At 43.8% G+C, this 22,496-nt stretch overlaps 2 protein-coding genes and 1 long non-coding RNA gene across 4 annotated transcripts; 1 reads left to right on the top strand and 2 right to left on the bottom strand.

Moving 5' to 3' along the window:
• Nucleotides 1-340: 340 nt before the first annotated feature.
• On the bottom strand, nt 341-2,738 carry LOC115191512 (uncharacterized). The gene is made up of 4 exons (XR_003877713.1): nt 2,474-2,738; nt 1,201-1,557; nt 831-1,109; nt 341-707 (listed from the first exon to the last, which is right to left on the bottom strand). It is a non-coding gene; the product is annotated as an uncharacterized LOC115191512 (long non-coding RNA).
• Nucleotides 2,739-3,722: 984 nt separating this feature from the next.
• Nucleotides 3,723-6,463, top strand: LOC115191964 (uncharacterized). Its single transcript, XM_029750030.1, has 2 exons — nt 3,723-3,889; nt 5,343-6,463. Exon 2 carries the CDS (start codon nt 5,348-5,350, stop codon nt 6,290-6,292), a length of 945 nt encoding a protein of 314 aa, XP_029605890.1. The 5' UTR covers nt 3,723-3,889; nt 5,343-5,347; the 3' UTR covers nt 6,293-6,463.
• Nucleotides 6,464-7,276: 813 nt separating this feature from the next.
• LOC115191963 (ribosomal protein S6 kinase beta-2) lies at nt 7,277-22,233 on the bottom strand. 2 transcript variants are annotated; one of them, XM_029750028.1, is made up of 16 exons: nt 22,172-22,233; nt 21,118-21,172; nt 20,805-20,842; nt 17,977-18,091; nt 17,738-17,806; nt 16,133-16,280; nt 15,918-15,975; nt 15,617-15,717; nt 15,388-15,478; nt 13,789-13,879; nt 13,494-13,601; nt 13,217-13,279; nt 12,869-12,946; nt 11,930-12,037; nt 11,301-11,413; nt 7,277-9,582 (listed from the first exon to the last, which is right to left on the bottom strand). In XM_029750028.1, exons 1-16 carry the CDS (start codon nt 22,216-22,218, stop codon nt 9,399-9,401), a joined length of 1,467 nt encoding a protein of 488 aa, XP_029605888.1. In that variant the 5' UTR covers nt 22,219-22,233; the 3' UTR covers nt 7,277-9,398. The 2 variants fall into 2 exon arrangements, with proteins under 2 accessions (XP_029605888.1, XP_029605889.1); XM_029750029.1 differs by having other exon boundaries at nt 9,399-9,582; nt 22,019-22,216.
• Between the last annotated feature and the right edge of the window lie 263 nt (nt 22,234-22,496).

Below are 22,496 nucleotides of genomic sequence, written 5' to 3'. Positions count from 1 at the left end.
GTTTATAGGGCAAGGCAGCTCTAACCAACATCTCCAATCTCATCTCATTGACTGGACTCCAGCGTCGCTGACTCCTGACTCCAATTAGTCTAGGGGTTCACACACTTTTTCCAACCTACACTGTGATTGTTTAAACGATGTATTCAATATAGACAAGAAAAATACAATAATGTGTGTGTTATTAATTTAAGCACACTGTGTTTGTCTGTTGTCGTGACTTAGATGAAGATCAGATCAAAATTGATGACCAATTTATGCAGATATCCAGATAATTCCAAAGGGTTCACATACTTTTTCTTGCCGCTGTACATGTGTTATGTACAATGAAAGCAGTAACATAACATTGCATATTTACTTCAGAAGCAAAGGCTTTTAAAAAAAAAAGTATTCTGCATCCTGACAAAGAAAGCTGTGAGTTACTGAACCAAAAACACTTTGGGTGATCGAGAAGTCGGATAGAACAGAACAGAACAAACCAGAACAGAATGGTAGAATAGAATTGAATAGAATCATCCCAAGTAACATATTGTACAGTACTACACAGAAGTGTATTAGGGCATGTGATGAGGCAGTCAGGGCTGAGCCTGGGAGTGTCTTTTTTTGTCTGAAGTGATGAAACAGCAAAACAGTCATGGCCACACCCACAAGAGCAGACAGAAACAATCGCACCACCAACTCAGTCAGGCTGATGCGCCGGGCACAGGAATCTGAGAGACAGACAGACAGACAGACGGACAGAGAAAGAGAGAGGAGTTACTACAACTAGGGCAGACAAGTGTTCAAATAGCTGCTTCTTAAAATGAATATCCCATCATGGATTATTGTCATACCTACATACTGAGGACAGTGCTCCTCAATGTTGAGTTTGGTTGTCTGGTTGCTGACTGGGTTGGCAGCCACACAGCTGTAGATATCTTTGTCCTGTAGCTTTATCTCCAGAGGGAGAGACAGGTTGGCGGAGAGGTCGGGGAAGCTGGCCTTGGTCAGTCTCTCCTCTCTACCAGGACAGGGTCACCTCTCTCCGGTTGTCCACAGAACACACCACTGAACAGCTCTTACTTCGATGGACTGACTGGTAAACTGAGGTTCCTGATATGAGGACACCGGAACTGGGAAACCAGAATGAATAACATGTTATTTAGGTAAACACATTAAAAATACATTGGCATACAGGGCATACACTGGTAAAGACACACTCACTATAGACATTTAGATTGAAACTCTGGAATGAGATCTCTTCGCTGATGATGTAGCTTATAAAGTCCAGAGTCATTTATGATGAGGTTTCTGATGGTGAGCGATCCAGTCTGAGTATCCATCTGCAGTCTGTCTCTGAACTTCTCACTAAAGCCTGTTCTATTCACACCTATGCTCAGCTGAGCCATTCTTTTTTTCTGGACTGACTGGACCATATGTCCATAGTATGGGATCGCCTCTGTGTAGTTTGGTACGTCCAGTGTGTAGTGACTGTCTCTCGCACTCCTCATCTCACATCCTTCACCTCAGTCTGAGCAGAACTCTTCAGATCTGGGACACAGCGAAACAAGAGTTCCTCACCTAAAATGGGTCAAACCAGAGTTCTTGCATCAGGGGCCAGAGCCCAGACCACACAGGAAGAGCTAAGTCTACATAGAGCAGGGACAGGATGTGTTTTCTAAATGTTCATTCGATTTTGATGGGCTACTAAAAATCACTGCTACTTAAAGGGGAAGTTCATTATTTTTGAACTGCATGTTAGTTGGTTCCTGAAAGTAGTCTTTTCGACCAGGAGAAACTATAATCTATGGTTCAGTTTTCTTTAAACAACCACAGCTAGCTTTAGCCACCACTAGCTAAAAATCAATAATGTAGTAGTAGAGGCATGCAGCACATGTAAAAAAACAACACGTAACCAAATAATTGAGGTGATTTCAGTTTATTTAGGCCGAACATTTTTAACATGTGCTGCATACCCCTCCCATATAGACTTTTAGCTAGCGGTGACTAAAGTTAGCTCAAGTTTGTAGTGGCTGTTCAACATAAACTGAACAATGGATTAGAGTTTCTCTTGGCCTATAGACTACTTTCAGGGTGAGGAACCATCTAACGTTAAAATACTGTACTTACCCTTTAATTTAGTGAAACAATGTGAAAATATTAGCTTAGTGCAGCAATTCAAGGCTAAATGTATTTCAAATCTAAACAGGCATCAGTAATAATGCTCTTCTAAATAACAAGCACTTAACAACAGGTAGATTTTAGTTAAAAAGCTGGTCTATTATGTAGAATAGACCAATAGAAATACAAGGGAACATCCGTATCATGTGGCTTTAAAACTCAAATTCTCTCTTCCTGATTTCTACCGTTAATCTTTTCTTTAATTGATATTTTACAACACATTTTAAAGCATAATCAGAAATCAAATAACCCTAGAAACCAGAAAACAACAGAACATGTCGTGAGACACCTGTTCAAAAATCCCTTTTCAGTTTACCTGCCAGCAAGCAAAGCACGAGAATAAGTATCAAGTATCGTGCCATCTCCTCCGTCAGTCCAAAATCTATCTGGTCGTAACTAGACTTATTTCTGTTTTTGATTTTCGGTCACTTTGTCTGTCCCCACACACATAGCAGAGGCGGAGTCTATTCATCTCCAATCTCTCTGTTCATTAAGATGTAGGTCGAGTTCTTAAAGACGTTGCATTGCATCAACTAATTGTTGCGTGCCACTTTTCCTATTGTCAGAAACGTTGAACATGTAATATCCTATTATAGCCTTTATAATTCACTTAGTTGTGTGCATCACATTTTCCATTGTGTCATAACAAAACAGTGAATGATCTTCACACTCACTCTCCTCTCACCACCACATTACCCGTTACCACAAGGTCAAAGATCCCATTCGGGAATTAAACAGTGGTGGAAAAAGTACCCAATTGTCATACTTGAGTAAAAGTACAGATACCTTTAATAATAGGAAGTTACTCAAGTAAAAGTGAAAGTCACCCAGTAAAATACCACTTGAGTAAAAGTCTAAAAGTATTTGGTTCTAAATATACTAAACTATCAAAAGTAAATGTAATTCCTAAAATATACTTTATTGTCAAAATCATTCCAAATTCCTTGTATTAAGCAAAGCAGATGGCACCCTTTTCTGTGTTTTTTTTGTTGTAAAGACAGCCAGGGGCACACTCCAACACTAAGACATCAATTACAAACGATGCATTTGTGTTTCGTGAGTCAGCCAGAAGCAGAGGAGGCAGGGATGACCATGTGTTCTCTTGTTCAGTGCGTGAATTGGACTATTTTCCTGTCCTGCTAAGCATTCAACATGTAACGAGTCATTTTGGGTGTCAGGAAAAATGTATAGAGTAAAAAGTACATTATGTTCTTTAGGAATTAAGTAAAAGTAGTCAAAAATATAAATAGTAAAGTAAAGTACAGATACCCAAAAAAACTACTTAAGTAGTACTTTAAAGTATTTGTACTTAAGTACTTTACACCACTGAATTAAACCAATAATCTTTTTTAATCAAACCAATAATCTGCGGTCAGTTCACCCACTTATTTTCCCACCATCTTTTCACCTGGCTGATAAACAAAATTCAAATCATACACATTTTGCCTCTCTCTCTCTCTGATAGTATGTTTTATCACTGAACATTTTTTCTGATTTATCTCAACCATCTCTCACTCTCCTCTGCAGCGTCACACTCACACATGTCTGTCTCACTGTGTTTTACCTCCACCCACCTTCCTTCCTTCCCTCCCTGTTCTGTTCTTTTTTCTCTCTTTAACTGACTTTCGTACACATCTGCAAGAGCCCCCGCTCTTTCAATCTTTTCTCTCCGTCCCATTCATTCAGTTTTATTTCCCTGTCAACTTCGGAACCGATCAATCACATTGATCAGGTGAGTTGAACGCTTTGATTTCATGTCATGTTTATTCGTTTGATAAGTACTTTTCTTTGTCATGTTTGATGCTTTCTGCTCATTTAGACCGTCTTTCTCTGTGCCTTTGCCGTTGATCCTTTCCTCCAATCTCTCCATCCTCTCATTTTCTCTGGTGTCCATCTCTACATCTCCTCCCGATGTCCACCCCTCTCGACCCCACCACTTCAAAAGCATAAATAAAGGTTATATATATAGATTTTTAAACTAGGCAAGTCAGTTAAGAACAAATTCTCATTTACAATGACAGCCTACCGGGAAACAGTGGGTTAACTGCCTTGTTCAGGGGCCGAGCGAATTTTTACCTAACAGCTTGGGGATTTGATCCAGCAACCTTTCCACTAGGCTATCTGAACATGACAGTGTTTGGGGCGGCACATTATGTGACCACACTTGATTTCTTCTTTTCTCATCCTGTATTCCACTTCCTATTTAAGCAGGACTTAATATTTACATTGATGTTCTTGATTTCCGTTTTTTTCACCGTTGAGAATGGACCAAGCAAACTTAGCATCGTTTTGGTTGTGTTCAAGAAGGATTCAGACTCCTGAGGATGGACATAGTCATTCCAATCCAATCCAACTTTATTTGTTTTATCAGTTGGAAACATGCACGGACACAATCAGTTGTCTGTTTAAGAAATTCATGTTGGTTTGAGTGTTGGTGTCTAATAGTTCTCTGTGGGCTGGGCCTGGTTACCACAACTCAGCAATTGAAGCACTACAGCGATTATACTGACAGAACAGATGAGGTGATATAGTCTATAGTTCTGCTTTATTACTTGAATTGAGTGAAAGAGAGTAAATTGGCCATACAGTGGTTATTGACCTCTTCTGTGTGTGCTGTTGTTCAGGGATGTAGAGAAGGTCAAAGGCTTTGCAGTGGTCGAAATCTTAGGTTACTTAGTGTTTCTGCTTTCTTAAGGGAAAATTCAGCCATTTTGAATCTGCGATAGTAATGTGAACGTTTAGACCGGGTGTTCTATTTCTTTTTCCTCTCATGGACCTTCTTCTGCTCGTTGCGTGCATTGTCAAATGGTGGTTCAGTTTGCAAAACGAGGGAGGATGCAGGACAGGTGGCTCAGCCGCAAGCAGTCTTTAGTTCCTGTTAACAGCAGCTTCTGGAGCACACCGCCATTTCCTGTGTGTCGGTGCATGCGTGCGTGTGCATGCTAGCACACCTTTGTGTTTCCGATGCATGAAATAAATCTTAACAGAAATATTCACTTTAAGTCCCTTTTTATTGTACACTTCAAATGGCAAATAAGTTGTAACCTACTTTGGTGTTCGGTTTCTTGATCTCATTCTCCACCTCATATGAGTCATTTAGGCCTGTTACATTTTTCCTATCACCCACCATGTTAGGCTGACATAACCTTATCCTCCATTTCTCTCTGTCTCTCTCTCTCTCTCAGTCACAATGAAGGCCAATATCACCCTGGCTCTGAGCATGCTCTCTCTGGTCCTCTTGATCTTCATCCATGAAGCCACGCATGCCTCTAATGGAACATTCAACGATGACACACAAACTGAAAAGACGAGCGCGAGAGATGGACATTTAAATGATACCGGGAACTCCCCTGACCAATCCACACCTGAGAAGCATGACAGAGGAATGCATGGTAATCATTCTGGCATGACAATAGCCCCCCCGAATGGTACACCCACATCCACAGGGAGTCAGACATCTGCAACATCAGGAAGCACAACCCAGCAGACTGAAAAGACCACATCCCCCCCACTCACTAAACAGACAATCCCTACGTCTCTTCCCAAGACCTCCCCCACCACCTCAACCCCTCCATCCAGTACTAAACCCCAACCTGTTCTGTTAAATAAGGGGTTCATTGTGGTCCTGGTTGTGGTCATTATTCTTCTCGCACTGATTACCGTGCTGTGCTTCTACAAGTGGAACACCCGCCACTCAGGCCAGGACAGCTCCGCCCCTCGGCTGTTATTGGGCGTCAGGGAGCGCATGAGGGGCAGGGTTAGAAGCCTGGAGGATTGGCTGGGGCTCAGCCTCTGGCCCGGGAAGAGAGTGTTGGAGGGGGACGAGGAGGGAGAGGGGGGGGAGGAGGAGGAGGGGAAGAGTGGAGATGGAGAGGCTGCTGCAGGAGTGAGAGGGGGACAGGATGAAGGAGATTCCTCAGACTACTCCAGTTTAGATGGGATTGATCTCAGCAAGAGAGCCAAGAACCTAGAGGATGATGACAAAAAGGAGGAGGCTGTGAAGGGGAAGAGTGGGGGCGAGGGAGGCCAGGATAACATGAAAGGAGAGAGGACTGATGGAAGGAAGGAGGGTGGTGAAGAGCAAACAGGGGAAATCTCCGGTGAGGGAGATACTTGTGACCTCACAGCACTGTAAGGAGTGGGATTAAAATAAGATAATTTTTTAAGAAGTTAATTTTGTGACACAATTCACTCTTCCTATGGAGTATATTTTTCATTTAAGCGTGTTAATGTCAATTTCAGCCAAATATATATTTTTGGTAATCCCTGTTACATGTGTTTTAATAAACTAACGGACCCACTAATAGATTCCTGCTTCTAATTTATATTACACACGTTTGCACAATTCACTATTTCTGCTAAAATAAGTTGACGTTGAAAAAAAAACGGTGTTCACGTGTATTTGTTTGATTTACAACTGCACCTCCATTTATTTAAACGGATATTGAGAATTGTCACTTCAAAGTAAAAGATGTCCCGGACTAAATTATTCTGAATTATAATTCATTTGGTTGGAGGTAGGTGATTGATTGTATGTAATTTCTCTCACCTGTGGTAAGTCGCAGGTGCCTACAAGGTCAAAAAATATCCATTCAATCAGTTCAGTAAAGACAAAACAGAACATTCTGCTGCATTGACCTCCACTGAAAAAGTGCAAGGGCGCCAAAATACAGAGTACACAAAACATTAAGAACACCTGCTCTTTCCACGACAGACTGACCCGGTGAAAGCCATGATCCCATATTGATGTCACTTGTTAAATCCACTTCAAATCAGTGTCGATGAAAGGAGACAGATAAAATAAGCATCTTTTCCCTTGCAACTCAACATTAGGGTGTTCCTAACGTTTAGTATACTCAGTGTATTTGGCCGCAACCGTACGTGTGCAAGAGAAAGTTTTCAGCGATTGTTTAAATCACTAAATGTGTTTGAATTATTCAATTATTAGGTCAACAGCACACAGTTAGGGAACTATATCCTACATTACCTCTGGACTATGGAGGCTGTTGATCAATTCCTGTGACAGACAGATGGACAGACCAATGGACAGACCAGACAGATGGACTGACCAGAGAGAGCCAGACAGACATTGCATTAAACCTAAATTAATACCACAGAGTCCAGACATTCAATGTGTCTTTATTCTTCAGGATTCTGTAACCCTATCTTCCTCACGACCACACTAACCAGAGAAAATCAAATCAAAACATTCCACTTTGATCCAGAACATATCAGTCCATTAAATAATACTATATTTAAATGAAATATACATTTGTCAATATTATTTCCCTCCCCAGACCCAAATATATGACATATAGAGGTCTTGTGTCTTCCAAAACTAGTCCTCACAATAGTAAGACAGGATGGTTGATGAAAGACCCATGGATAAACAGAGTTCACCATGAATGTGAATGGGTGCCACGTTGGCAACAGACCTGGTTTCAAAATCAAATAGTATCCGTTTTCTTTGATCATTTGATTGAGCCTGTCTGGAGTGCCAGGTGGGCAGAGTTCCGACTTTTGGGACTATTTCATTGGTCCGATTTCGCCAGACAAGCTCAATCAAACGGAGCTAAAGCCGTTAGAAAAGAAATACTATTTGAACACAGGTCTGCCCACATATACAACAGTTTGCTAGAACTATGGTTATACGTGACATGAGTAAAGTAATGGTAGGTGTGCATGTTCAAAATAAAAGGCTAATTCAACATCGCTTCAGACACATAGGACTCATACATATGAGCCGGACTGCTTCACAGCTGTAATACGAGCTCATGTATAAATGCGGTCGTTTTCATGAATCAAAAATACTCTTCTTTTTAGTATTTTAAAGATTATCTTTAAGCTGAGTGTCTATTTTATACAGTGTTTTTGGAAATGTGCGCCATTCAATACTTTCATTCCTGCATTATGACAATGATCACTAGCCTAAAATGAACCATTTAGAGGTCGACTTTGGGAACGAAATACGGTCCAACTCTGCCTATTTCTCAACTTCCAAACAGAAAATGGGCTGTGCCTTTGGTGGTTCATTGCTGTGTTTTTCTTGTCATGCGTGCTGCGACCAACGTTGCTAGTTCGTTAGCGACGCTAGCCAATGTAGCTAGCCAGGAACTCTTCCAGTACACGTGGACGGCATTTCACATGATTTGTTTTTGGCCAGAAACTGTAGAGCTCAGGAAGAAATGCCACTTCTGTAGTGAAATGTCTTATTCATCAAATTTTTTTTTTTTTTTAAAGCATTAAATAACCTGGTATGATAGTGCATTGATCAGGTATACAGTTTAAAGCTGTTATTTCCTGCCCAAAGTTGACCTTTAACATTTTGATAACAGCAATGTCAAATGCTTTGGCAGTAGTTGGTGTTCTCTTTGCTTATGTGGCAAGTTGAGAAACATTCAAGTGTAGTGGCTGGATCCCAAACTGATAACTCAACCCGTTCCCTAAACTCTTGTTGACTTCCCTTAGTGGGTCTGTGACAGCTGGACATGTAAAAGCAGTGGCTGGCCCTCGTAGCGTAAGCAAGGTCGGGGTCAATTCCATTTCAAGTCAATTCAGGAACTAACATATATTGACCCCACCCCTGGTAGGTGGTTCTGACTAGAGGGAGTACAGCTACGACCGGAAGTGACTTTTATGCTGCAGGTTAGGATCATTAACGTGGCAGGTTAGGAGACCTAGGTTAAGAAAAGGGTTAGGGTTCACTAAAATGCTCTCGTAACCGGCTACGAAAAGTCACATCCGGTCGTAGTACTCCCTCTAGTCACAACCCTGGTAGGTGGAGGTGGGCACCAGCCCAGCACTAACACATCTGATTCTACTAGACTAATCATCAAGACCTGAATCAGGTGTGTTAGTGCTTGGCTGGAACAAAGAGCGACACACCCTGTAGATCTTCAAAATGACCACTAAGCTCACCCCCATTCAGACCTCAAAGGAATGAGTCAACGAGGGTATAAGGCGAAGGGAGCGAGTGCGCAGTATGGGGTTTGGGACCCAGCCTGTGAGAAACACAGGGCCTCCTGAGGACGGCCGCGTTCCAGACGGACTAGCAGTCGTCTGCCAGATGTCACAACGCCTGGATAGGTGTTAAACATATCAGCTAACCACATCGTATGATATAGCAACCAGCGCCCAACTGTCGATGACGTGGCAATTAGCCACTGGTGGATGCGCGCGGCACGACTGCAAAGTAGTCGGCCTGGAACGCGGCCAAAAGCGCCGACTCCGCCTATTCCAGTTCATCTCCGGTTACCCTTCTGCTTCTTGTTCCGGCCCGGCGTGCGGATTGGCTGCGTGGCGCCGTTGTCGGTGGGCGGGGCGGTTGGCGGGAGATGGAACGAGGTCTGGGAGAGAAGATCCGACTCGCTCTCTCCTCCCCCTGTGGACTTGGCAAATGACCCGGGGAGAGAGAACTTGAGAGGACTGAGGAGAGAGAATAAGAACAATAATAGAAAGAAGTGAGGAGAAACATTAGATAAGGGAAATGCATATCAATCATGAGGTGGGGTTGAGGTGTGTGTATGTATGTATGTATGTATGTATGTATGCATATATTTGGCGTGCATGTTTATGCATATACACTACCCTAAGTATTTATTTGGACAGTGAAGCTAAATCTTTTCATTTGGCTTTATACTGCAGCATTTTGGATTTGAGATCAAATGTTTCATATGAGGCGACAGTACAGAACGCCACCTTTCATTTTAAAGTATTTTCATACATATCTGTTTTACCGTTAAGAAATGAAAGCACTTTATGTTATCTAATCTCCCCCATTTGAAGGTCTCATATGTATTTGGACAAATTCACTTAGTGTATTAAAGTAGTCAAAAGTGTAGTATTTGGTCCCATAATCCTAGCACATTACATGTGTAAATCTAAAAACATGTTGGATGCATTTGTAGTTTGGTTTTGTTTCAGATTATATTGTGCCTTATAGAAATTTAATTTTAAATAACTGTCATTTGAGTCACTTATTGTAAACAAGAATAGAATATGTTTCTGAACACTTCTACATTAATATGTACGCCATCATGATTATGGATAATCACAAATTAAAATCGTGAATAATGATGACTGAGAAAGTTAGGCATAAATATACCCCCCCCCCCAAAAAAGTGTTACCCTCCCATGTTATTGGTAATGGTGAGAGGTTATCATGTTATGGGGGTACAATGCCTTCAGAAAAGTATTCACACACCCCTACAGCCCGAATTGAAAATGTATTGAGATTGTGTCACTGGCCTACAGACAATACCCCATAATGTCAAAGTGGAATTATTTTTTGACATTTTTAAAAATTAATTGAAAATGGAAAAGGCACTCAAGTAAAACTTCAAAAAATGTTGCAAAGAAATTAACTTTAAGTCCTGAATGCAAATGTTTGGGGCAAATCCAACACAACACATGACTGAGTACCACTCTCCATATTTTCAAGCATGGTGGTGGCTGCATCATGTTATGAGTATGTTCGTCATCTGCAAGGACTAGGTTTTTTTGAGGGGGGGGGGATAAAAAATAAAAATCCTAGGAGGAAAACCAGGTTCAGTTTGATTTTCAGACTGGGAGACAAATTCACCTTTCAACAGGACAATAACCTAAAACACAAGGACAAATATACACTGGTGTTGCTTACCAAGATGACATTGAATGTTCCCGAGTGGCTAGTTACAGTTTTGACTTATATCTACTTGAAAATCTATGGCAAGACTGGAAAATGGCTGTCAAGCAATGATCAACAACCAACTTGACAGTGCTTGAAGAATTTAAAGAATAATTGAATTCAGGCTGTAATAACAAAATGTGGAATAAGTTGAAGGGTACGAATACTTTCTGAAGGCACTGTATGATCTTTGTGCTAGAGATATGGGCCAAAACACTAAAATGTTGACTACTTTAACACACTAAGTGAATTTGTCCAAATACTTATGACACATTCAAATGGTGGGACTAAACCGTAAAACAGATGTGAAAATACCCTCAAAAAATAAAAAAGGTGGCGTTCTGTACTGTCGCCTCATATGAAACGTTTGATCTCAAATCCAAAATGCTGGAGTAGAGCCAAATTAAAATATTTAGCTTCAGTCAAAATAAATTTGTAGGTGAGTGTATGTCCGTGCATACGTGTGTGTGTGTGTCACCTGATGGGGGTGCGTGGACTGCTGTTGTGTCTGCGTACAGGACGTGTCCGTGGCTCAAAGGAGAAGCCCTCCTTCAGACTCTCCAACACAGAGGGAGCCACATAGGTAAAACCCTGACAGACAACATCCATTAATTAATTAATTATATAGGATGATTAGTCATTCCAGCAACACTTTCACTACTCTACGTTGGTTTGGGAAAGACCAGAATAAGGGGCATTTCGTTAAAGGTGAGAACAATAATACTCGCAACTGAAACCGTTTTAAAACGAAAAACAACCTTTTATTGGACTAGTCCCCATTTGTCAATTTTGTTCCGTTTAAGTGCCAAATGAACATGACCCATGTGTGAGGTTGAGAAGAAAGCGTGAACCCATGACAGAGAGAGGATGTGAAAGGAGGAGGAAAATGACTGAAGGAAAAGATGAAAGGAGCAAAAGGAGAGAGATGGAACGGTGAAAAAAGGAAGTAATCGTGGTCCCGTGTGGCTCAGTTGGTAGAGCGTGGCGCTTGCAATGCCAGGGTTCAAATCCCATGTGTGACCAGTACTGAAAATGTATGCACTCACTACTGTTAGATGCTCTTATCCAGAGTAACTGTTAAAGGACTAAAATGTAAAAAAGTCTCACAGCGAAGGCGTGTTCGTGCTGGTGGCTGATTGTGGAGTCGTCGGGACTGTCCACCGGAGTCTGCTTGGTGAACCTCGTGTCAAACTGACTCACGTCCTCATCCGACTGCTACAGGGGGTGAAGCGAGAGAGAGGAGAAAAAGAGAAGGGGAAGTGGTTGAAGAGTGAGAGAAATGGTGGGAGAAGATAAATGCGGGGATGAGAGTACGTTTACATGCACGCTAATAATTAGAGCTTCAACTGATTATGGCAGTAGGCCGAGCACGGCAAGAGTCACGTAAACACTTTACTCTGCTTATCTTAATCTGCGTAAGGTCAAAATCAAAGTAAGCATACGCCGATTAAAACACCTGGTTTTCTGAGCAATCGTTTGAATTATTAGGTCGTGTAAAACAGCTCAATTGGCGTTCCAGCAGCGCAAGCCTCCGTCTAATGTGCGAGTGAAGTGAGTTCGAAAAAACAAAAATGTGTGCCTCTTATAAAGTTTACGTGGAAACAATTTCTATGTCCCGAACTCAGAATCAAAAAGGCTTCCCAAAAATAACATGGTCGCTGTGGTAGAACGTTTATTTTGATTGCCGATTTTCTGCATTCATCAAAATGTCCAATCAGTCCCATTTCTGATTTCCATGTAAGCAGGATTATTAGGGAAATCGTTCTTGCAAAGCATGTAAACATTTTAAACCAACTATTATATTCACCTGACCATCCCCAATAATCATATTATTGTGTGCATGTAACCGTACTCAGAGGGATGGAGAAACTGTGCTCGGAGTGGTATGCCACAGTTTCAAACTTTACAGGTACCTCCTCAATTATATATAAAAATTTAAAAAAAAGACCCAGCACTGATTTGACATTTTAGCTATCGATAGCTAAAATCTTTTTCGATTTTAGCTATCGAATAAGAAGGGACTTGACAGTAGTATAGTGGTCGTACCAGGCATGGCTTGTAGGGCGGCTCACACCTCTTATTTAGCAGGTCGTCCCAGTTGATGTGTCTGAAGAAGGGATGCTTCTGTAAAACCAGCAGAAGAAAAACTTTTTTTAAAAACGCTGCACTTAGAATCTATCCCTGTACAACGCAGGTATAGGCTCATGAACTATTGGATTTTGTTCAATTGCTATCAGTATAAGCGCTGATCATAAAGCAGGGTTAGGGTACATTTCATTTCAGTCAATTAAAGGAGGTAGACATTTCTGTTCACTTCCTGAATTGACCCCAAGCCTATTACAAAAGGTTGATGATGTCAATAGAAAACAAAATCGGGAGACGTGTGTCTATCACCTGTATGTCTTTACAGTCTGCCGCACTAGAGCCTAGCCGCTGAAGAGGACTCTTCTTCAGCAGCTACACACAAAGACACAGAGACAAAAGAGATGGAGAGAGCGAGATGATTATATATTTCACTTGCTTTGGCAATGTAAACATATGTTCCCCTGCCAATGAAGCCCTTTGAATTAAATTGAACTGAGAGAGATGAAGAAAAAGAGATGTAGCGAGAGAGGAGAGAGAACAAGAGAGAGTAAAGAAGTGGGTGAGAGAGAAAGTGGTGGGCGTCTACCTTTTTGATCATATCTCGGGCGTCCAGTGTGAGGTAGGGCGGTAGGTGGAGTTTACACTTCAAGATCTTATCAATGGTCTTCTTCCTGTTCTCAGCAGTGAACGGAGGCTACGAGGGAGTGACAGGGACAGGCGGGAAGACCACAGAGGTTTGAGTCAAACGTCTTTCATATGGTATCCGATTGGTTTAGAATAGTGGCTTACTGTACTTCACACTCAGAATCATCAAAAATGTTCCCAATCATTTTTCTTTCATTCATGTAGGCGCTCTCCCTCCCCCTCTGTCTGTCTCTCACCGAGCCCGTCATCATGTCATACATCAGGGCTCCAAGACTCCACCAGTCCACCGCCCGGTTGTGTCCTGTACGCGTCAGAATCTCTGGAGCCCTGAGAGCGAGAGAGGTGGCGGGCGAGAAAATGTAAGAAAGAGGGAAAGAGTGAGGGGATAGAGAGCGCAGGGAAGAGACATACGCATTGGCTGTGATTCGATTCACAACCTTATCCTAGAAGTGTGAACTGTTCACTCCCCCTTCATGGATTGAAAGAGAATCCAGTATGCGACAGATTTTTATGCAAATATTCTAAAATCCAAATAAATCAAATCTGCACATTTTCCCTACCAGACTTGGTGCGGATAAAAAATAAATGTAAAAAAAAGTGTGTGATGACGTAGTGCACGCAAAAAGTTATTTTTTGCTTAAGTTTTCATGTATGAAACCTAAATCTAAAATTCTGTGTTTCGATAGCATTTTCAACTCTACCGACAGTTTTGTCACAAAAACTGTTGCGTTAAATAGAAAATGTGCCTACGCCGGTCTTGGCACGTGCGCTTAGATAGGCCTACAGCGCATGTAGGCTAGTCTACATGATGAGATTCTATTATGGATAAGAACATTTTTATTTGTCAAGCATCGATCATCATGTCACCAGAATCAGACTCCAGATTTATTGGAAAAGAGCATCAAGATCAATGTTACCTTTCACCCCCCTGTGAAGTTTATCATAAGTAATTTAATCTGTAGCCTAATAAATTGAATGGTTTCCCCAGTCGTAGTGGGACGACCACACACCATATCATCTCGTGACTCAAGTTTACTTCAATATGATGGTTATTATATCAATATGTGCGCATAAAGGAGTTTCCACCGTTAGTGTAAGGAAAATGGTGTAAATCTCACACTCGGCCATGCAGCCCATGGACAAATGTAACGTTTTTAAATCCACACTTGACTTCGGGGAGGAGGGGAAGAATTGTACTAGAACTAGTTAGGTGAACTAAGACCTATCTGAACTGTGACTACTACAGCGACCCGTAGTGCAGTCTCAGAGCGATAGCGCAGATAGAACAATGAGACAGATATTTCACTGGACTCATAAATATGAAGCATCCACGTGGCATTTCCACTCACTACCAAATATGGTAGTAAGAGGAAGCCCACTGGCGGGCAGTGGGAGAAGATGGAACGAGAAGGATTTTGGCCTACATTCTGCACATTTTCTCATCGATGAAACATTGGATCGCAATACAGTTCTGTTCCCAAAACTAGAATATGTTATGAACAGAGTGGATTAAGTTTTGTAGACCTTAGCCTTTGCCAAAGTTGAACAAATTGCGTTGTTTAGGAGTGCAAAGTTGAATTGAGTCATTGCACACGCACATTTCACAGAGTAGGTGTTCCCTAACAGAAATATGCAGATGTATGCTAGAACGGGCCAATAGGATCTCGCTAGCTCATGCTTAGCTCTGCCCACCTCCTTGCTTGTTCTACCCACTATGACTCATCTGTTCACATTGGAAACGACAGGCTGTGGTGTATCTTGGTTTAGCTATAAAAAATCTTTGGCGATAGCCGACTCAAGAGACCGCATCCTCATCAGCGTGGTGCTAGACTCACATGTACTCTATGGTCCCACAGAAGGTGTGCGTGACCGCTCCATCGTGAATAGACTCCTTACACAGGCCAAAGTCAGTCAGCTTGATGTGTCCTGGGAGACAGAAACACAATATCTGTGTCAATTCTAAATTCTAACAATAATCCAATCCATAGCAGATCAATTATCCCCCAAAAAAAGATACTATTTTAATCTCACTGACATTGATTTCCACGTAACAGACAGACACACCTTGGTGGTTCAGCATGATATTCTCTGGTTTGAGGTCTCGGTAGATGATTCCATTTGAGTGGAGGTGTCCCAAAGCAAGCACAATCTCTCCCAGATAAAAACTATTTGTCAAAGAGGGAAAAACATGTATTAACACTCCTCTTACGCATGCACAACACATACTGTCAAACGATTATCTCATCTTCTCCTCCTCTCTTCTACGAAATGTTCACATGGAAATTCACTGCTGTTTATGGCCTCAGCCTCACACTTGTATCCTTTCTCAATGATAACCTGAAGCTAAGCATCTCTCGCTTTTTACCAGGCTGTGTCCTCCATGAAGATTCCTTCTTTCTCCAGCTGCATGAACAGTTCTCCACCTGATAAACAAAAACAAGATTGAGATAGAAGTGTCGAAGTGGAAGTGCCAGGATTCAGAGATAGACATGGTTGTCCTACCCAGATCCCCTACCTCCCTCCAGGATGAGGTCAAAAGCATACAGCAGGTCCCTCTCCCTCCCTTCCCCCATCGCTCACCACTGAGACATTCCAGGATGAGGTAGAGTTTACCCCCAGTCTGGAAGGCGTACAGCAGGTCCACGATGAAGGGGTGCCGCACCGTCTCCAGAATCTCCCGCTCTGCACGCGTGTGGGCTGTGTCCTTGGCGTTACACACGATCTTCGCCTGTCAGGGGGAGAAAGAGCGGGGACGGGTGGAAGGAGAGAAAGAGCGGGACGGGTGGAAGGAGAGAAAGAGCGGGGACGGGTGGAAGGAGAGAAAGAGCGGGGACGGGTGGAAGGAGAGAAAGAGCGGGGACGGGTGGAAGGAGAGAAAGAGCGGGGACGGGTGGAAGGAGAGAAAGAGCGGGGACGGGTGGAAGGAGAGAAAGAGCGGGGACGGGTGTGAAGGAGAGAAAGAGCGGGGGACGGGTGGAAGGAGAGAAAGAGCGGGACGGGGTGGAAGGAGAGAAAGAGCGGGGACGGGTGGAAGGAGAGAAGAGCGGGACGGTGGAAGGAGAGAAAGAGCGGGACGGGTGGAAGGAGAGAAAGAGCGGGACGGGTGGACGGAGAGAAAGAGCGGGACGGGTGGAAGGAGAGAAAGAGCGGGACGGGTGGAAGGAGAGAAAGAGCGGGACGGGTGGAAGGAGAGAAAGAGCGGGACGGGTGGAAGGAGAGAAAGAGCGGGGACGGGTGGAAGGAGAGAAAGAGCGGACGGGACGGAGGAAGGTGGACGGTGAGAGAGAAAGAGCGGGGACGGGTGGAAGGAGAGAAAGAGCGGGAGGGTGGACGGGGTGGAAGGAGAGAAAGAGCGGGGACGGGTGGAAGGAGAGAAGAGCGGGGACGGGTGGAAGGAGAGAAAGAGCGGGGACGGGTGGAAGGAGAGAAAGAGCGGGGACGGGTGGAAGGAGAGAAAGAGCGGGACGGGTGGAAGGAGAGAAAGAGCGGGACGGGTGGAAGGAGAGAAAGAGCGGGACGGGTGGAAGGAGAGAAAGAGCGGGGACGGGTGGAAGGAGAGAAAGAGCGGGACGGGTGGAAGGAGAGAAAGAGCGGGGACGGGTGGAAGGAGAGAAAGAGCGGGACGGGTGGAAGGAGAGAAAGAGCGGGACGGGTGGAAGGAGAGAAAGAGCGGGACGGGTGGAAGGAGAGAAAGAGCGGGACGGGTGGAAGGAGAGAAAGAGCGGGACGGGTGGAAGGAGAGAAAGAGCGGGACGGGTGGAAGGAGAGAAAGAGCAGGGACGGGTGGAAGGAGAGAAAGAGCGGGACGGGTGGAAGGAGAGAAAGAGCGGGACGGGTGGAAGGAGAGAAAGAGCGGGGACGGGTGGAAGGAGAGAAAGAGCGGGACGGGTGGAAGGAGAGAAAGAGCGGGACGGGTGGAAGGAGAGAAAGAGCGGGACGGGTGGAAGGAGAGAAAGAGCGGGACGGGTGGAAGGAGAGAAAGAGCGGGACGGGTGAAAGGAGAGAAAGAGCGGGACGGGTGAAAGGAGAGAAAGAGCGGGACGGGTGGAAGGAGAGAATGAGGGGGGGTGGGGATAGGAGAAAGTCAGTTGTGTATTTAGAGATATTACATTTTGCCCTGGTACCGTAGCAATGTTTAGAGCATTCTTTTGGTTGAGAAAAATGATTAAGAGGAATCGTATGTACCTTCTTTAGAACCTTCATGGCGAATATCTTCCCTGTCTGTGCACCCTGCACTTTCCGTACCTGGAAAACCTGCAAGTAGAAATACAATTGTTAAATAGGTCAATGACAAACGGGATGAGTTTCTGATCAAGAGCATGGTGTATATCCAAGTACATTGTGAAGCTGAAACTCTTAGAGACGCAAACACGCACTGATTAACTGACTCGTGCGCGCACACACACACACACACACACACACACCTTGCCATAGCCCCCCTTGCCCAGCACACTTAGCAGCTCAAAGCTGTCTGGTCCGATCCTCTCACTGTCTCTGTTGACAATGGCACTGGTCAGCTCTATCTCTTCTGTCTGAACACTAAGTGAGAGGGGGATAAGAGAGAGTTAGGAAGAGGGGAATGAGTGCGGGTGAGTTTAAAGGATTCAGAGAAAGATCAAATCAAATCGTATTCGCCACATTCGCCGAATACAACAGGTGTACACCTTACAGTGAAATGCTGACTTACGAGCCACTAACCAACAATGCAGTTTTTAAAAAATGAGTAAGAATAAAAGTAACAAGTAATTAAAGAGCAGCAGTAAAATAACAATAGCGAGACAACACACAGGGGGGTACCGGTACAGAGTCAATGTGCGGGGGCACCGGTTAGTTGAGGTAATATGTACATGTTGGTAAAATTATTAAAGTGACTATGCATAGATGATAACAACAGAGAGTAACAGCAGTGTAAGAGGGAGGAAGGGGGGCAATACAAAAAGTCTGGGTAGCCATTTAATTAGATGTTCAGGAGTCTTATGGCTTGGGTGTAGAAGCTGTTTAGAAGCCTCTTGGACCTAGACTTGGCGCTCCGGTACCGCTTGCCGTGCGGTAGCAGAGAGAACAGTCTACGACTAGGGTGGCTGGAGTCTGACCATTTTTAGGGCCTTCCTCTGACACCGTCTGGTGTAGAGGTCCTGGATGGCCAGAAGCTTCTTTTAAGTCTCCTGAGGGGAATAGGTTTTGTCGTGCCCTCTTCACGACTGTCTTGGTGTGCTTGGACCATGTTAGTTTGTTGGTGATGTGGACACCAAGGACTCAACCTGCTCCACTACAGCCCTGTTGATGAGAATGGGGGCGTGCTCGGTCCTCTTTTTCCTGTAGTCCACAATCATTTCCTTTGTCTTGGTCACGTTGAGGGAGAGGTTGTTGTCCTGGCACCACACGGCCAGGTCTCTGACCTCCTCCCTATAGGCTGTCTCGTCGTTATAGGTGATCAGGCCTAGCACTGCTGTGTCATCTGCAAACTTAATGATGGTTTGGAGTCGTGCCTGGCTGTGCAGTCATGAGTGAACAGGGAGTACAGGAGGGGACTGAGCACACACCCGAGGGGCCCGTGTTGAGGATCAGTGTGGCAGATGTGTTGTTACCGACCCTTACCACCTGGGGGCGGCCGTCAGGAAGTCCAGGATCCAGTTGCAGAGGGAGGTGTTTAGTCCCAGGGTCCTTAGCTTATTGATGAGCTTTGAGGGCACTATGGTGTTGAATGCTGAGCTGTAGTCAATGAATAGCATTCTCACATAGGTGTTCCTTTTGTCCAGGTGGGAAAGGGCAGTGTGGAGTACAATAGAGATTGCATCATCTGTGGATCTGTTAGGGCGGTATGGAAATTGGAGTGGGTCTAGGGTTTCTGGGATAATGGTGTTGATGTGAGCCATGACCAGCCTTTCAAAGCACTTCATGGCTACAGACGGGAGTGCTACGGGTCGGTAGTCATTTAGGCAGGTAACCTTCGTGTTCTTGGGCACAGGGACTATGGTGGTCTTCTTAAAACATGTTGACTTTACAGACTGTCAGTGATGACACGTGCCAGTTGGTCAGCGCATGCTCGCAGTACACGTACTGGTAATCCGTCTGGCCCTGCGGCCTTGTGAATGTAAGACCTTTAAACAGGTCAGCATCGGCTGTGGACAGCGTGATCAGACAGTCTTCCGGAACAGCTGGTGCTCTCAAGCATGTTTCAGTGTTATTTGCCTCGAAGCAAACATAAGAAGTAGTTTAGCTCGTCTAGTAGGCTCGTGCCACTGGGCAGCTCCCGGCTGGCTTCCCTTTGTAGTATGTAATGGTTTGCAAGCCCTGCCACATCCGTCGAGCATCTGAGCCAGTGTTGTAAGATTCGATCTTCGTCCTGTCTTGACGCTTTGCCTGTTTGATGGTTCATCAGAGGGCATAGCGGGATTTCTTATAAGCTTCCGGGTTAGAGTCCCGCTCCTTGAAAGCGGCAGCTCTAGCCTGTAGCTCGACGTGGATATGGTCTGTAATCCATGGCTTTTGGTTGGGGTATGTACGTACAGTCACTGTGGGGATGACGTTGTCGATGCACTTATTGATGAAGCCAATGACTGATGTGGTGTACTCCTCAATGCCATCGGAGGAATCCCGGAACATATTCCAGTCTGTGCTAGCAAAACATTCCTGTAGCTTAGCATCTGCTTCATCTGACCACTTTTTTATTGATCGAGTCACTGGTGCTTCCTGCTTTAATTTTTGTTCGGTTCTATTTCTCAGAGTAAAAACACTCAATGGACATTATGAAAGCTTAACCAAGTTTATTCTGCCCAGAGGGTCAATACAGCTGCATTCAGACAAATACATGTTTCCACCACCACAAGTGTATATATACTTCAATTTAGGCACTCCTCCTCTCCAATCTTTTATGGTTCGACAGGAAGACACAATGGTTTATTACCTTAAGGGGATCTGACCTGACCTCAACCCCCTTGATGCCTAATCCAAAGATCTCCACCCGTATCCCCTCTAGCAATCCTGTGTCTTCCGTTAAAGGAAAAGAAGGATTCTGCCACTTCGTGGTGAGTAATCACAGTTCTGATGCCCAGATGTTATTTTCCATCATAAGAGACGTTAGCAGCAACATTACATACAAAATAAGTTACAAACAACACAAAGAAACTAACCAAAAACCACAATTGGTTAGGAATACGTAAAACATCAGCCTTGTTCTCCGGCGCCATCTTGTCAATATAGTCTCAAGCAAGAATGGTGAACAAGTGACTAAATTCAGAGTTCCACTTACGGGTCTGTCTCTGCTAAGGTGAAGTCACAAACGTCATCCTACAGAGTACAAGAGGGACAGAAGAGAGGGGGTCAAAGTTAATTCACTGCCGATAGACTGAAGACAGCATTATTTAATATCACAGAACATGCATAAATCTTTGTTTTGGGGAACAACTTTGTAGTTTATATGCTGTTTATTCTGGGCGTTTTCTTCACTACACTGAACACAACCCTGATCTGACACTCTGATAGCAAGTTAGTTAGGTACCCTAATTTTCTTCCATAAAAAAAGTGTCCACAAATCCCCAACAAAACAAGTGACAAATCCCCACCTCGGCATCGCTAAGGTCTTCTGACTCCAGGTCAATATCGAAAACACCAGCCATCCTGCGAAATAAAAGAGTTATAGCTTAGTTTAGCTAGGTGTGATATGTCAATACAAAAACAACTGCAGAGTTAGCAATGAAACACGCAGTTGTTGTTACTATCCAGCTAGCTATGCCTGACATGTGCAAATACTAAGCAGCTACACTGTCAAAGCTGGACAAGAAGCTGGCGTTATCTAACGTTAACCTAGATGGGATCTAGGCAGGCTAACCGGTCTTATGGGTGAAGTTTATGCATTAGAGAATATTTCTTACTGGGCCCGCGGGCAGGGAAGGCAATGCTAATGCTAGCTAGCTAATGCTGTTGAGCGTTGTCAACAGGCATAGTTGACAAACTCAACGATTTACGATGGAGTTGAGCGGTGACTAGTCTGGGGGGACAGGAGCTCCCGACGTTACAACGACGTTATCAAAAACGAACTACTGATTTCAGGACTCAAAAGCATAGCCCGCATGGTTGGGTGCTGAAATCAGTAGTTATTGATAAAAATGTCATTTATGTAATGTCGGAGTTCCTGTCCGCCCACTGCTACACTAGTCGCCTCCATCTTAAAATCGCATTATTTTGTTTAATCGGCTAGACTCAAGAGAACCAGAGTCAGAGAGCTAGCCAGCTCATGTGAAAGTTCAGACTGTGTTGGAATGTAGTAAGAAATTAGAGAACCAAGTTGCGTCACTTGAGCTAGTTAACAAAATTGTCTGTATCAAACATACATATTTATTTAGTGATCACATCAGTTTGAGAGCTGGTTTGACATCTACCGATAGCTAGTTACGTTAACTTATCACCTGTGAGTCGTCGTATGCAGTTAGCTAACCTAGCCTAGCATTTCACCTCGGCTCATACCTTCATTCGTCGTGACCACTGAGTCAGTGAGCTTATAAAGGAACCCAGGTTGGCTGATTCCACTTTCCTTGCTGTGTCGCTCGCAACAGTCTCGTTTGATCTAAACTGTAGTCATAAATAAGAATACGATTATCTTAAAAAGCTGTCTGTCACCTCGCTCTGGTCCTTGTTGCTGTTCTGATGTTTGTTTCTCTTGGCATGTGTGACTGAACTTTTACCTTTTTTTAGCTACGTCATCAGTAAAAGTCTTGCGATTGGCAGCTTTTTATTTTATAGCAGTACATCAGTTTATGGCACTGTTTTTATTTTATTTTATTATAAACAAAACAGAACAAACAAAACACAACAAACAATATACAATGTAAAATCACAAATACAGCAAGAGACGTACATGGAAAAAAGTTTATAGAAAGTGGACATGGGCATTTTGACAAGTGCAGACATGGGTCAAGAAAGGCAATTCCCCATTGGGGGAAAA

This window comes from Salmo trutta, chromosome 4 (genome assembly GCF_901001165.1).
Source record: "Salmo trutta chromosome 4, fSalTru1.1, whole genome shotgun sequence".
NCBI lineage: Eukaryota > Metazoa > Chordata > Actinopteri > Salmoniformes > Salmonidae > Salmo > Salmo trutta.
This window is presented reverse-complemented; position numbering and strand designations above follow the sequence as displayed.

Bases quoted from the DNA above. Each gene is read 5' to 3' on its own strand.
- LOC115191963 (XM_029750028.1), bottom strand. From the start codon at position 22,218: ATGCCAAGAGAAACAAACATCAGAACAGCAACAAGGACCAGAGCGAG. The intron at 13,880-15,387 runs GTGAGTCTAGCA...TCTCGCTCTCAG, and splicing joins TGTGGGACCATAGAGTACAT to GGCTCCAGAGATTCTGACGC. The intron at 12,038-12,868 runs GTACGACCACTA...CACCCCCTGTAG, and splicing joins CGCCCTACAAGCCATGCCTG to CAGTCGGATGAGGACGTGAG.
- LOC115191964 (XM_029750030.1), top strand. From the start codon at position 5,348: ATGAAGGCCAATATCACCCTGGCTCTGAGCATGCTCTCTCTGGTCCTC.